The 16,023-nt window shown below is 32.5% G+C and overlaps 3 protein-coding genes across 8 annotated transcripts in view; 2 read left to right on the top strand and 1 right to left on the bottom strand.

Annotated features, from left to right (window-relative positions):
- Positions 1–653, top strand: part of LOC126738355 (ribosome-binding protein 1) — a 29,602-nt gene extending 28,949 nt beyond the window's left edge. For all 6 annotated transcript variants that reach the window (XR_007661306.1, XM_050443647.1, XM_050443645.1 and 3 more), the window contains one exon: positions 140–653. Coding sequence is in view for 5 of the 6 variants with exons in the window: in XM_050443647.1 (XP_050299604.1) it covers positions 140–154 (15 nt within the window). In the remaining variant the exon portion in view is untranslated. The remainder of the gene's footprint in view (positions 1–139) is intronic.
- A 5,860-nt stretch (positions 654–6,513) lies between these two features.
- Positions 6,514–7,206, bottom strand: LOC126738353 (probable 28S ribosomal protein S16, mitochondrial). Its single transcript, XM_050443644.1, has 2 exons — positions 7,012–7,206; positions 6,514–6,875 (listed from the first exon to the last, which is right to left on the bottom strand). The coding sequence occupies exons 1-2, from the start codon at positions 7,123–7,125 to the stop codon at positions 6,579–6,581; spliced, it is 411 nt and encodes a 136-aa protein (XP_050299601.1). The 5' UTR covers positions 7,126–7,206; the 3' UTR covers positions 6,514–6,578.
- A 1,733-nt stretch (positions 7,207–8,939) lies between these two features.
- The window catches only part of LOC126738915 (nuclear receptor coactivator 3), a 139,879-nt gene continuing 132,795 nt past the window's right edge, over positions 8,940–16,023 (top strand). The window contains exon 1 of the mRNA XM_050444398.1: positions 8,940–9,239. The gene's annotated coding sequence lies outside the window, so the exon portion shown is untranslated. The remainder of the gene's footprint in view (positions 9,240–16,023) is intronic.

Below are 16,023 nucleotides of genomic sequence, written 5' to 3'. Positions count from 1 at the left end.
GGAGATTACGTAGAACGAATAATTTAGAGTCTGTTTACAAAAAATAAAAAACTTTTTTTTTAAGAATTTAATATATATAGCTAATAAATGGTATTAGAAGCACCGCACTAGACCTAAATAACAAATGTTCTTTTTACAGGGCGAGGCCAGTTAATATACCGACTGATAACATTTTGCAACGTTAAGAGGATAAAAGAAAAACAACCATTATTAGGTGTGTGCATGTGTACTAAAAATAAGAGTCTATATTTATTAATTGTTAATACTTTTCTACTACGATCATTCCTCAATAATTAATTAACATTTTATTATTATTTTTGTTTGTGCAATAATTTTTTTGCTTTTAGTGTTTTGTTTGTTTTTGGTCGTGCGAATAGCCGATTTATTATTGAATCGTGAGATTAAAGTTAGCACGAATTTTGATTTTTTCTATTATAACTCACTACATCTTATCGATTAGTTCGTATTATTACTATTATTATTATAAATTAAAAAAAACTTACAGTCGTAAAGGCGAGGTTTTAACACTTTTTTTTGTATTTTGTATTCTATTATTATTATTATTATTATTATTATTGATGTCAGCCCTTTATTTGTATTGTATTAGCTTTAAGTTCTATTGTAATAAATACAATATATTTGAAAAAATGAGATTTTTCTCTGAAAATCGTTTATTTGTATTTCCTTTTTTGTCAATTATTCCCTAAAAAAAAACAATTAATGGAGTAAAGTAAAGTAAAGGAAAAGAGTGAGGGTTACTATGGTTTTTTACATGAAACTGCTAAAATTATTTTTTAAGCTAAACTGATGGTAATTTAAATTGTTAATGCAACAAAAACTCCGCTGCGATAAATTGCTAATTGACTTTCCATTAGATTTGTGCTTTACCTATTTACACTATTCCCAATACGAAGAGTAAAAATATATATTTTTTCTTCACGCTTGGCTCTAGGGTTCTTAACACTAAATTACGTAATTAAATGTCTCTATGGTACTTTTGATTGCAGCAATGACAAGCTATTTATAGGAAATTATTTCCTAGTAATAGGTTTTTTTTGTACATACAATTTCACGAAATATCTAGGGAATTTTTTACTTCAGATTGTTTTTAAACTTATTTGAATTAATTAATTTACTAATTTTCATAACAATCTCATGGCAAAAACTGCTGCGCGCAAACTCATTGACGCAATAAAAATTGCTACGATAAGTTGCTTGCAACAAATAATTCGACACTCTACTAGACTTGTGATTTATCTGCGGTATTGCTAATGGGACAAGAAATTTCCCTTTTTTCCTTAGACACGGAGCTCCCAACTCATCAAAAATTGGTTAATTTATTGTTGATCTATGGAGTTTTTTCTTAGTACTACAGTTTTTTTTCAGTGCAATAGGAAATTTGACCTGATATCTAGAAAATTTTTTATAGTATTGTCTATTTTTTTACCAACATTCACAAAATTGGGTTTATTAAATGTCTTTGGGGTATCCTTTCCTAGTTCAAGCTTTTTTTGCATAATAAATATTTTCAGCAAATATCAATAGACTTCACATTATTTTCAATTACATTTAAATAATTTTACCAAATTTCACGTAACTGTTATAATAGAAATTGCAATGTTCACACAAACCGTTGACACAATAAAAATTGCTGAGATAAATGCTCCCGATGCATAATTTGACTTTCCATTAGACTTCTGATTTGCAGCATTACCAACACTTCAAAAAATAAAAATTCTAATTTAATTCCTCTGCATTATTTTTCAACAATCTATTTTGTATATTTATGACAAACATTTCCATAATAAAAGCCAATTTGACTAAAGTTAGCAACATAGCTTACATAAGTAATGGCTTAAAAGATTTAGCGGAGTAAAAACGCCGGTGAAATGTTTCAAAAAATTGTTTGAGCGTAGAACCAAAAGTGACCTATGTAGCATTATCCAGTATTTTATTGGTCATCAAAAATGTCAATTCACGACATCCTCAGTTGGGGCTGACTCATTTTATAACAAAAAATTCGTAAAAGATGACGGATTTATAAAAACTTACTTTTTAACATATAACTTGCAATATCTTTACACGTGTTCCAAGTATTGAAATATTTTTTTTTTAATTGAAAAGAATACACTTTTACCGTTCCAATAGTGTATTTAAGATCATCTCTATTTTTTGTGAAAATAACTAAGAAATGTGGTATTTATCTTTTTATTTTTTGGTTTTAAGGAATTTTTATATACTTTCAGCGAATGAAATGTAGTCACGTATCCAAAAAAGTTTTTAGAAAAAAAATTACCAAATTATGCTCTATACTTTTTGAGATATTTAAATTTTGAATTTCAAATAAGGCGCGGCCGACCGAGTGGAGCGCGACTGCATCTCGGGACGAGCAACAATAATACGACAAGGCGATGCGATGTTTAACTAGAAATAAAAACGTTCTCCTTGTGGAACGTATTTTTCATTTTAATAGTCTTAGTGGAAGAACATAAATTATTATTATTAACTAATTACTACATAAGAAATATAATATAAGTGTAGAATATTTTTCTTTCAAAAGTGCCTAAAAACAATAAAATATTTTTACTTATAATTTTTTTCTTAAGATTTTTTTTAGGTTACCTTGCATTTAATATAAGTCAGATTCCGAATCTGTATCTTCACTTATAATTATTGTGTTCGAGCAAGATTTACATTTGCACTCAGCACAGCATTTTAATCCCTGAGTAACACAAATACACCTGCTGTTATTGCAGTTTTTATCTGAGCAACGAATAGACAAAAGCTTTCTTAAATTATCTGGCACAGGATCTTCGATTGATAAAACAGGTGTCCAAAAATTGTCCTCTAATATCCAGCCGTACTTACTGGGATCTTCCAAATTTTGCTTCCCTTGATGGCTAGAGTACCAAATTTTTAATTGATATATACATACACCTAAAATATAACTTTTAAAATATTTATGTGCAAATATGAAAGTATATACATAATAAGTATAGTTAGTGTAAGTAAGTAACCTGTTTAGTTTTTTTAAAAATGACTTAATTGGGTCACTCACTTGTCATAGGCTGGCTTTTGCCGATGATTTGAAGCTATATTTTAATGTATATGGTTTGGAGGATTGTGTTTTTCTTCAGAACTGTCTAAATACATTGGAGGTATGGTGCGCTGTTAACAGTTTAGACTTGAATGCGGCTAAGTGTAGTGTGGTCAGTTACTCTAGATCAAAAACACCCTTAAATTTTAATTACTTTATTAATGATACTATTTTGAGTAGATTAGAGCAAATTACTGATCTTGGTATAACCTTTGACTCTGAATTTACATTCGTTCCACACTTCAATAACATAGTCAAGTCAGCCCTGAGAAGGCTTGGGTTCATAATTAGAAGTTCTCAGAGTTTTACTTTGGAGTCTACATTAAAACTGCTTTTCTGTTGCTTTGTGAGATTAAAACTGGAGTTTGGCTGCATTATATGGAACCCGCTCTATCAGGTCTCCTTGAATCTGTTCAGCGTATATTTGCTAAGTTTTTGGCCTTCAGGCAGGATGGCATATATCCGGTAAGAGGGTTTGATCATCGGCAACTATTGGAACGCTTCAATCTACGTCCATTACATCTCAGAAGAATGATCTTCTCTGTAAAATTCCTGCATGGGTTACTGAATGGATTCATTGAGAGTCCTGTACTTCTTTCTGGTGTACGTTTCATGCTGCCTAGGCTTAATGCTAGACATCCCCTAACATTCTTTCTGCCAAGGCCTCATACTAACATCCTGTTGAAATCGCCACTATATACAATATGCGCTATATTTAATCGGATCTGTCACATGTGCGATATAAATTTCTCTCCGGTTCATGTGATTATCGATATCTTGGTGGATCATTACTCTTGGGATTAGGGCCCATGTGTTTAAGTTATAGTTAGTAGGTATATTGCAGTTAATTTAATTTAATTTTGTTGAATGTGTGATTATCTTGTTAAACTTTTATAATTGGGTTTTTATATCATATTAATAGTTATTTGTTCTAATTTTTTGGATAACTTTTGAGAATGTGACTTTACTTTACTCTTTTTCTTTTCTTTTCATTCTTTTAGGTTTGTTTGTGTGTGTGTTTTTTTTTAACTATATTTTTCATTGTTTTGCAACTGTTTCCTGTTATTGGGCAAGTTGCCTGTTGGAAATAAAGGCTTATTATTATTATTATTATTATTATTATTATTATTATATAAAATTACCTTTTAAGGTGCTGTTTAAAAGACTCCTCTGTAGGGGGAAGTTCTGCTGCAGTGCGATTGGTTGTGGACGTCAAAAAGCATTGCAATTCATTTAGATTATTAATGTCCTTATTTTTATTTTTGTACAAAGTATATACATATCTGGTACTCAGTTCAATGGCTTCTTCTTCGCTTAAATTAGGAAGATTCCCTAATTCTGATAGAAGATTAATGTTTTTTAAGAACATGTCAAAAGCTGTCTTTTTGCCTATTTTGTAAAATGCGCTGGTAGTATCGCATCCTGTCAAACAATGGATGGCCAGAAGATTTTTACAAACGAGGGGCCCCAATTTCTTTGCTATATTATGTATGGGAATATAACGTATATTTTTACTATGTCCTAATTGTATATATAACGAACATTGACATAATTTTTCAGTCGTACTATAATAATGGAGAAGTAAAAGAAAGACGTCCGTGTCCACTGATTTCACAATGATTGAGTTGCTGTGCTCAACATCTGCTAAAACGTGAAGAATAATTCGGGTGTCGGCTTCCTCTTGATTGCTATTTAGAGACAATACATTTTTGGGATTATCGGATTTAGTCAAAAAAAACGTATCTTTTGGATTTTCAAACCCTCCGGCTATGATAAATGTTTCATCGTCATTTAATAATATTGATCCGTTTTCTACAAAATATCTGGTAAGAGAATTTAACAGGAATGTTTTATTGGTATTTTATGTATACTTACTTCACAGACAATTTTTGGCACAAAAATAATTTTTGCATAAACTCGAATTCAGTAAATAAATACGCTAAACGTTCCCTTCAATAAGTCAATAGTCAATAGTATCTACTAGCTACAAAATATTTCTTGTTACGTCTGTTCGTATTCGCTATATCGCGGTTCCTCTATTGAGGCGAGGAGTCGGCGCGGCTTGTTTTTAACTTTAATTATTACGTAAACTATTAGTTTTAACAACCTGCATTCTTTTTAGAAAGCTTACACAAACATTTTACTTTACTTTACCCGCAGGATGTATAGTAAAATTTTCAAAAATAAAAAAGTTTTTCGATTGCTGAAAAAAGCAATGCACAAATAATGATTAACGACATTCTTATCTAGTTTACTCAAAAAATAAAAATGATCTTTGAGACTTGTGATACACTGTTACAACCGCTAGAGTGTCTTCTTTCCAACAAACAAAAATATATGTATTTAAATACTTGGAATACTTTTGAAATTATTGCAAGTTATATGGTAAAAAGTAAGATTTTTTGATTTAGTATTTTTTTACACATTTTTGGCTATAAAAAGAGTCAGCCCCAACCTAGGATGTTGTGAATGTGCATTTCAGTTGCCCAACATAATTCTGTATAACGTTATATAAGTCTCGTTTGGTTCTACCTTAAAAAAAAAACAACAAAAAGAAGCGTCTTTTGCCGGCGAATTTACTCCGCTAATTATTAAAAATAATCTTACTTTTTTAAAATAATTTAAAGAGAAAAAATATGCTTCATGTTGCGTCGAAAGTCGTATAATGTTGCGCAATCTGTGCCTTAAATCGCTTTAAGTACATACAACTTAAACTCGCAAGAGTCCAGTGGAAAATCAAATAACGCCTACGTTAGTGACGCCGTATTTTAACCTATAAGATTTATAGGTTAATATACTGTTTATAATTCTGTAAGTTTTAAATTTATTTGCAATCAAAGCCATTTGCTATTGAAAAGAATTGTACAATTACTGTCACACAAAATGGATTGTTTGCCTTCAGCCCCAGCTTAAAGCGCCAAATGTTGTAAGAGACTGCTGTAGAAATTTAGGTTTTTTCTGATTTCTTTTTGCATAAAAAAAATATCCAAACCTCTTCTGTATTATCTAGAAAGTACCATTACAATGTCAAATGAACCCACAGCTCTCTGCAAGAACATAAAATCAAATTCCTTTCGCCATGTAAGTATTAGTAACATCCAATTACCTTTTTAATTCATAAAATACAAATTAGGACATAATAAAAGAGATCCTAAGATCGAAATTCAATAACCCAAAAAACAAGATTTCCGATGATGCAGTGGAACTTATAATTGAGTTAGGAAAGACAATGGTAATTGAAGCTGCCTCCAGAGCATGTTTACATGCCCAACAAGAAGATAGAACTGCAGTTAGTTTGTATGATGTTGAATGTGTATTACCGCAAATGGTACTGTTGCATTAAACCCTCTTTTATTTCAAGTTATATATCTCTTTACATTTTAGATGATGGATTTTCCATGAAACTTCTATGAAAGTATCCCTAATTATTTATTAAAAAATAAAACATTTATATACAAATTACTAATTATAAATAAACTATTTACTGGCTAATGCTATTTTTGTCTTTTTCCCCTTCACCCTCCTCGGCCTGTTGTTTGACTTCCTTCTCCATTTTTTCCCTGTTCCTCCAGGCGGTCATGTAACTAGTGGGATGAATGGGATAAAACCCGGAGAGCCCTAACAGCTGAGCCACTGGTCTGGACACCTCGGTACCATTACCGATCCAAAATCTGATTCTTTCATAGTTCAGCGCCACTAACTTTTCATTGTACTGATTGACCATGGGATCATATGTTCCCACTTGTTCAATTACTGGTCTACTTTGATGAGCTCTGTTCTAAAAGGGATTGAAGTAATTCAATGGATCTAGTAAGAAGCTTTGTCTACAAAAACTTCACATTTTATGATGATAAAGCAGGTTTTGATTTGATTTTTAAGAAAAATAATTACGGCTTTTAGGAATTAATAATTACCACAGCAACAACGATGTGATAAAACGGTCTGTTTGTGCATCCTTTACGTAGCAAACGGATTACTTTTGGGGAACAGTATGAGTAAACGCCCGTACCGCTAGCAGGAGGATACATTTTTTTAGTTTTTATTTTCTGGTAACAATGGGGCAACGAAAAGTTAGGTTAGGGGACAAATTGATCCAGTTTTGACATTGACGTTTAGTCGGAAGTGGCTGCTGTCACGATTATAGTGATGTTTTTACAGTGTTGCCTTATGTATGTAGAATGTTGATTTACAGAATTAAAATGATAAAATAGTTGTATGTAAGGTTTATTGACATACAACGTTTTGAAATGTTAGTTTATCATCAAGGGATAATCTAGGGGCTATAAGGGATGAAATCACAATATGTACTATATAACAAAGCTGTCATTATTATTGAAATTGTACTGAATTCTGTACAGTATTGGGACAAAACCACGTTGATCTTGAAATATTTCAAATATAATCTAACGTCCCACGTTGTACATTTATAACTAAGAATGTTTGGAAAACCGTCCTTTTTTGTTTGCATAATTTTTGCAACTCACCATTAGGTATTAACTTAAATACAGATTTTAAATTCGATTCGAACAGAAATGTATAAATTCCATTATTTTTAAATGAATAAAACGTGTCAATTTATTTTTGAGCCTCCCTGTTTGATTTTGAAATGTGCTGAAAATACGGAATTTATCGAAGACGTCAAAACTTTGCCGAATTTTCCTGGCCACAAGACACAATTTCCCCAATTGATATGCACATATTCGGAAAGCTCAGAGTTTTTCTAATTAGATGGTACCTTTAATTGACAGCTGCCGGATAATTTTCATTGAAAATTTAACGAAACTGTGACACCCTTCCAAAAAAAAACATACCGAGTTACCTGCTGTTGGCGGCCATATTGGATTATTCCACCCTTGTGGTGACGTTTAACGAAAAAAAACGGAGAAAATTGAATTGTTTGAGAAAAGCGCATTTTTTAAATACTTGTGCTATAACTGGAATGCTGAAATTTTAGTATATGTTGTAAAACAGAATTTGGGATCGTATAGACGAGGTTTCATTTTCTAATAATGTACAGGGACGTCGCAAAACACGAAAATGCAAATATCTTTAAAACTACTAATGTTCCAAAAGTTCTAAGTACAATTATTTTAATTTCTTTTTAATGTTCACTCTTTAAAAATAAATCATGTGTTCACTTTTAGGTTATAATTGTATCTTTATAACTGTGAAGGGTACCTGGCATACAGGATTTCAAAGTTTAGGCCTTTACACCGCATATATTTTTTGATTTTGTACATCTTAGACCTTTCTAGTACATCTTGAAGAAAAAATAGTACATCTTAAAAACAACCGTGGCAACACCGGTACTGATTGATAACGTGCACGTGAACACCACAACTAAATATTTAAAGTAAAAAGGAGGAAGCCAACATAAAATTTAATCGCTTAAAATAATAATAGCATTGGGGCTTCCTAAAACGTGCATTGCCAATCATACACAAACGACGATCGTGGGCAAATCATTTAGAAATAATAATGTTTCCCTTCGTATGTAATAATAAGGAACGACGCAACAAAGGATGAATAAACCCGAAATATTAAAAAAAAAAAAACGACTTTTACTTTTCCAACATTATCAAAATATTCGTGGTCGTTTTAATATACCGCACCTGATCGGACTGATTCGTGACGTATGTCACATGACAATCCCCTGACTGTTCCATTAAAGCACCACGTGACACGCGTCAAAAGTCGATCGTATCGTCGACCAATGTGGTCCCCTTAAATTTTTGGCCGTAACCTTGAGCGGACCAATGGGATGGCGAGAGCGCCATACGTCGACCAATCGCGTCGCGCCAGTAGACCAGGGTCAACAAAACCTACCAAAGAGCGAATTTTATATATCGGCCATATTGAATTGAAAATCGTCATTTTTTTCCATCGATGTGTTATTTCCCACGGGTATTTATTTGTCGATTTTCTCGCGAAATTCAACGGGAAAAGCGTTAAAGTCCGCGGGTGGACAAAAGACGGCTCGCGGGGTCACCCCAATCTAGGAACCGTGAACGCGCACCCCAAATATAAAAAATCCCGTGTTGGTTTTGTGTGATGTTTTGGTGGTGTCGTAAGACCTTGAATATTTGTTTGGTTGCCGTGCTTATCTAAAAAGGTTTTTCGATGATGGATTTCGCCGAAGCAGGTAAGTTTCGTTCGAGGAGTTATTTCTCCTTGCCCCCGTTTAGTTCTTTGTGTTTTGTCACGATTATGGCGAAAAATCAATCGACTACCGCTCTTTTAGGTTAGGTCCGTTTCAATACTATATCAGTAGTAAGTAATAGAAGACAACCGAAATATTCACTTGAGCAACGTCAGTATTGGCTCATACTAGCATGTTGTTCTAAAGTGGAAAAAATTTCAACACATTCAAAGAATCCCAAGAGTTAAACATTTCCTAAGGGCTCCTTAAGTTCTCAATCCAAGTTTTCAAGGTTGACACTGTCACTCTCAGTTTAGGGCAATATAACCTTAAAATGATGAAAATCTCACCATCAATAGAGACATACCAAAACTAGGATAATTAAAATAATTATTTTTGTTAGAAGATTTCGCTGTACAGAATGCTGCTGAACTATATATTATGTTAGTTGGTTATTAAATTAAATCATGGATTTTACCCCTGTTATGGAGCCTGAAATGTAAAATAAGAGTTGCAGTTTAACTATCTTGTATCACTCAGTAGCGCATTAAAAAAATTGATGAAAATAGTCAAGGCATTGTTGTTGGGTTGGCAGAACCGCCTAAAATTATTGTGGTAAAACACCCAAAAGTACCACTGGTCAGTAGCAGGTTCTACCCCTTTGGATAACCGATAACCTAAAATTTTGATTTGGAAAAATTGAAACTTTAATTATTGATTTAAGTTTTGTTCTGTAGAAATAGACTTGAAAATTTCATTAAAAAAAAGCAAATTCTTTTAAATAAAATACATTTCATATAAAATTTTGTTTTATTTATTTTTTTTTTTAAACTGAACCACTCTTAAAGACAACTATAAAAACTACAGTAATAGGTACTACAATTTGTACAATCTATGCTTAAAGACTTATAGGCCATTACAGCAATATAAGTGAAGTATGTGAAGTGAATATCTTTTGAAAATATGGCAGTCTTGAATGGCATAGGTAAGGCAATCTTGATGTCTAACAATGCAATTATGAAAAGTATAATGAAAAATCAATTTTTTAGTTATTTTAATTTTAGTTAATTTAGCAACAAACATTTCAATTTATCAAGAATAATTTGATGATTTATGGAATCGAGAGCCTTAGCAAGGCTTACAAAACACAGCTATACAGGGTGTTTCCTAACTACGGTATGAAACTATAAAGGGGAATCGTTAGGTCGTTTTATTTATTTATTTACTGACTTGACATTTTACAATAAATAGAACTAATTACTAAATACAGTATAGATACATATTGCTATACAAAAAAAAATGAAAGTATATATCACAATATATGCCTTAAAGATCCTCTAAATCTTGCCTCTGAAGTTCCAAAAAAATTTACAGATTGTTGCATAGAGTTTGCATTATTTAACATTCTTGTAATAGGGTTATTTTTGCCATAATTTGTAGAATGGTAAGGAACATAAAAAACATTAGTATGCCGATTCCTTCTTATAGGTACATTCAGACATACTAGATTTAAAAGATCTGGACAATCAATTACACCATTAATAATCTTGTGAGGTAAACAAATTTCAAGATTTAGTCTCCTTCCTTTCAAAGTATCAATATTAAGTAGCGATCTTAATTCACTATAAGAATAATCATCTCTGATATAACCACACCTGTAACCAATATAACGAAGAAACTTATTCTGCACTCGCTCAATTGCAGTTACGTGTGTTTCATAACAAAGGTTCCAGATAGGTGAGCAATACTCCAGAACACTTCTAACTAGAGAGCAATATAGTTTCTTTATCGTAAAAATTGAAAAGTCCTTACTAGACTGTATGATGAAACCTAACATTCTATAAGCCCGATATATGAATATCAAATGATAATTTGCTGTCCAATACAACACCAAGATCCTTCATGTCATCGGTAACCTTTAAGTTAGTATGGTTGATAGAATAATTGTAAGAAATAGGACTTTTTACTCTTGAAAATGATATTTGATAGCATTTTTTTACGTTAAGGTCCATATGATTTGCTTGACACCAGCCATAAAAATTATCAATGTCTTCCTGAAGAAGCTTAACATCAGTCATTGTTCTAATAGGCCGAAATATCTTTACATCATCTGCAAACATTAGTACCGAGCTATTTTTTATATTTTGAGGTAAATCTATGTAAATCTAATAGGAACAAATTGAACAGAAGGGGACTGCAGTGAAAGAAAGAGAAAGAAAATGTGCTATATTACGTAAGACAACAAAATCTTGTGTACAAGCATCCTAAAAACTAAAAAATTCCAAATTCACTTTAAATTTCAAACAAACATAACTTCTAAAACACTTTACCATAAAATTTACACACATTACCAAAATTAATCATAACAAAACAGATTGAGAAAAAAAAGCATCTTTTTGATAAATTTCATTAAAAAATAAGTAAAGCTGTCAATAAAACAGAATTTAGAAGAAGTAAATTACATTATTTAACAGGAAACAAAACTAAAACACTAAAATGATGTCAGAGCACAGGTTAAAAGGTATCATTAAAAAAATCGTCAAGGCTATAATATGCCCTGGATAATAAAAGTGATTTTAATTCCTTTTTGAATCTCTTAACTTCTAAAATTTGTCTGATACATAGAGGAACATGGTTGTAAATCTTTTTGCTAAGGTATATAAGTGAGTTCTTGGTGAGGGAGGATGTAGGGATTGGTAAGGGAAAATCGTTAACCTGGCGAGTCATATGACCAGTGTTAGAGGGAGGTTTAGGACATTTATGAATAAGAGTAGCTGTTTCTAAGATAAAAAGAGAAAAAAGAGTTAGGATTTTTTGAGATATAAAGAGAGGTTTACAAGAATCTCTTAACCCAGCGGAACATAGGTATCTAACTGCCTTTTTTTGAATCACAAAAATTATGTTTAATAATCCCTTGTTGCTTAAACCCCAAAAAGGCAAGCCATAACGTGTGACCCTTGAGGTACCCCTGATGAAACAACTATAGGTCTAGACACCAACTACCATATTTGACTCTCTGCATTCTACCAGTTAGAAAACTATTTAACAAATCTGCTAATTCCCAAGGCCCTTAGCTTTATAACCAAGAAATTATGGTCCACTCTATCAAAGGCCTTGGAAAAGTCAGTATAAATAGAGTCGACTTGACACCCTTGCTCCATATTGCTTAAAATAAAATTTATGTACATTAAAAGATTTGTATTGGTAGATCTATTTATGAAAAAAAGTTTTTATGAACGTATGTCGGGAGTTACTTTGTTTTTGAGATACAGGGCGATGAAGGTTCAAAAAAATAACGGTATTTAAAAATACTATAACTATCCTTAAATCGATTTGGTTGAAATTTGGTGCAGTTATTTGAAGTTGTAAGACGCTTATTTAGCTGTAACTAGATTGAAATTATTAGGTCCAATGGAGTGTAAACAATTTCACCTTAACGTAAATGAGCAAAATGCCCACCTTCTGATAAAATACACGACTGCAAACGATTTGTCATGGAGTGTCTGACACGCTCAAAAATACCTGGAGTATCCCTTATGATATTGCAATTGACAATTATCCGATTCCTCAAGTCATTCATATCTAGAACAGGAGTTTTATAAACAAGAGCCTTCAGATGGCCCCATAAATAGTAATCCAGGGGATTCATATCAGGACTGCGGGACGGCCAATTTTGAGGTCCTGCACGTTCAATCCAGCAATTAGGGTAGATGATGTTGAGATGCAAGAACACTGAAATGTTCTTGCTCTGAAACGAGCAATGAAATGAGCAACTGAAATGAGTTGGAGCTCCATCGTGCATAAACCATATGAAAGAAAGAAAGAAAGAAAGATTACTTGTAGGGGTACTTCTTCTAATAAAGTGGGTAAATGGTGTTGCAAGAAATCCGTGTAGGATTCACCTGTTAATCTTGCTGGTAAAAAAAAATGGGCCAATCAGGTAGTCACCAATAATTCCTATCCAAACGTTCAGCGAAAATTGTTGCTGAAAATGAGTTTCTCTAATAACATGGGGATTTTCGTTGGCCCAAAAGTGATCGTGGAAGTTAATAATAGCATCTCTTGAAAATTTTGCCTCGTCCGTAAATAAAATTTTGGGAAGAAATTATTATTGTGCCATCGTATGAATCAACCACCTGCAAAACATTAATCTTGGATGAAAATCTTGAGGCAGTAGAGCTTGTACACGCTGTATGTGATATGGATGCAGGAGGTTTCTTTTTAGAACTTTCCAAACGATTTTTGAACTGACTTCAAGCTGCAGTGCAATCTTCCTGATACTATTGGAAGGATCTTCTTCTATCGCATCAAGTATAGCTTCTTCCAGTTCAGGCGTTGTTATAGTTTCTGGTCTTCCACCACCCATATTTTTATTAAAACTTCCAGTTTTACATAATCTTGCATGTAGTTTTCTAAATGTTTTTGCACATGGAATTACTCTGTTAGGATATCTGTCCTGGTAAATTCTTCGTGCTTCTTCTGCTTTTCCATTTGCTAATCCACAAATAAAGTGCATGTCGGTCATTTCATGGTTAGTAAAATAATTCATGATGGAGTAATGAATCACTGCTAATTGACAGCTGAATTTTACTTATAGCAATTCTATCACTGTCAGCTGGTCTCCAAAGCAGGTAGGTACAAAGGAGGTACTTGAATGGACTTGCCAATTATTTGTTATAAGAAGCAATGTATTTGTTATTTTGTTGTATTTCAAATCTGATAATAAAAATCGTAGAAGTTGAATGTTTATTATCATAGTAAACAAGACACAAGAGACCAAAAAGTCGCGCATTGGAGGGTGGATATTTTGCTCATGTACTTTAAGGTCGAAATTGTTTTTCGAATTAATTGGTTTTTATTTCATGTTGTCGTCCATGGATAATTTTTAGAATGAGTTAAAGATACTTTAAATTTTTTTTTTAAAGCAAAGCCAGATATGAAGATAATAAGATAAGATACGAAAAAGTTGTATTTTTAGTTGCTTAAATACAAAAATAAATAAAAAGCTGCAAAATAATTAATTATTGGCCTTGTTTTTTTCTCAACATTAAGCATGTGGTGCCCACTGACATGCCACTGGACCTAATAATTTTAATCTAGTTACAGCTAAATAAGCATCTTATAACTTCAAATAACTGCACCAAATTTCAACCAAATCGGTTTAAGGATAGTTATAGTATATTTTTATATTACCGTAATTTTTTTGAACCTTCTTCGCCTGTATCTCCGAAACAAGGCAACTCCCGACATACGTTCATAGGAACTTTTTTTCATAAAACGACCTAACGATTCACCCTGTATACAGTAAAAAAATTATCACTTACCTTTGTATACCTATACCTATTCTAGCGACTCATACACTGCATCTTTTGTGCTAAAGTTGCTTTGAAAGCCAAACTGAGAAGAACTTAACAATTTTTTTGTTAAAAAGTCAATAAAATGGACTTTAGCCAAAGACTCCATAATTTTTCAAAGAACTGATAACAAAGATATAGAACTGAAGCTTGCCACACTTTTATTACTTCTACCTTTATGTATTTGAATGACCCCAGAAGATTTTAATTTATCAATAAAAACCCCTTCAGAAAAGGAACAATTAGTTAAATGTGTCAGTGTCTCAATAACTTTAAAAGTCAGGTTTTTAAGAATCTCTTGAGTAAAACCTCTTCTGGAGTAAAAACTGTTGGAGGGTGTATTTCCACCGAATTTCTTTGATGAACTAGTCGAGGGTATGATATATGAAGTGTTTGATAATGTTTTCCATTAACTAAGTTAATGTATAAAAAGAAACCAAACTGAACTTGTTGTGTGAAAGGGTGGTTTAAGCAACCATTCATATATTCATCCTGGAACACTTTGACAAACCATTGTAATTTCTTCTATTTGCTTTTACTTAATGCCCACACGAGAGAAAGTGATTGTAATTTTTAAAAAATCCTCACAAGGGTGGAGGAGGAGGGATGGGGCGAACCTCGAATCTGCGTGATAAACGCGCGTTTTCGATATTCCAATTTTGTCACGTAACCGCGATCCTTTAATGCCCTGCCCGCCTTCCACGCTCAATCTGGGGGATTTAAAAATGTTTTTTTTTTCTTTTTCGCTGTTTACTAAAATTTCAATTGAAAAACATGTTTTTTGTATTAAAACCTTTTATGTCAGGCCTCGTTTTTCCCCGTACGTTTATTATCATTAAGGCCCACGAATATTGTGTCCAAGGGCTTATTGTACACCCTCCCAGGGAGTTAATGGGGGCCACTCCTGGTGATGTTACTTGTGTAGCTTTAGTCGGTTTTGCTTTTAGGGTAGATTTGGTAAAACAGCAGGCAATCGCTGTTGATGGAGTGTGTATAAATCCGTGCAGACATTATTAAATAAAAATTATACAAACTTTGACATCAGTATGACTTTGCAAATTATTATTAGATTCGAAGCTCTAATGAAGTAGCTCTGCAGGAGAGTTTTCGCACAAAATTGGGCCCCATTGGACAAAAGTGCTTATTACTTTGGTCGTATTTGGGATAGAGAAACAAAGTTTACCTTTTTATAATCAAGGAACATATGGCTACAGCCTGATTATTTACAAATTTTCATTTATTTTTTTGTATAAAATAAGGACGCCTTTAAAGTCAACCAATATTTTTTCTAAATTCGATACAAGTCATTTTTTTAGTGGTACTACTAAAAAAATGGCTTATGAGCAGTTTCTAGCCCATAATAAGGAGAATATTTTCCTATACAAACCGTACATCTAAATAAAATCGTTTTAGAGTTATGAATTTTTGAACAG

Source organism: Anthonomus grandis, chromosome 7 (assembly GCF_022605725.1).
Source record: "Anthonomus grandis grandis chromosome 7, icAntGran1.3, whole genome shotgun sequence".
NCBI classification, from domain to species: Eukaryota; Metazoa; Arthropoda; class Insecta; order Coleoptera; family Curculionidae; genus Anthonomus; species Anthonomus grandis.
Note: the sequence above shows the minus strand (reverse complement) of the source record. Positions and strands in the feature narration are given on the sequence as shown.

Coding starts and splice junctions, on each gene's coding strand:
- LOC126738353 (XM_050443644.1), bottom strand. CDS start 7,125: ATGTATCCTCCTGCTAGCGGTACGGGCGTTTACTCATACTGTTCCCCA. Junction 6,876..7,011: donor ATCACATCGTTGTTGCTGTG/GTAATTATTAAT, acceptor AATCCCTTTTAG/AACAGAGCTCATCAAAGTAG.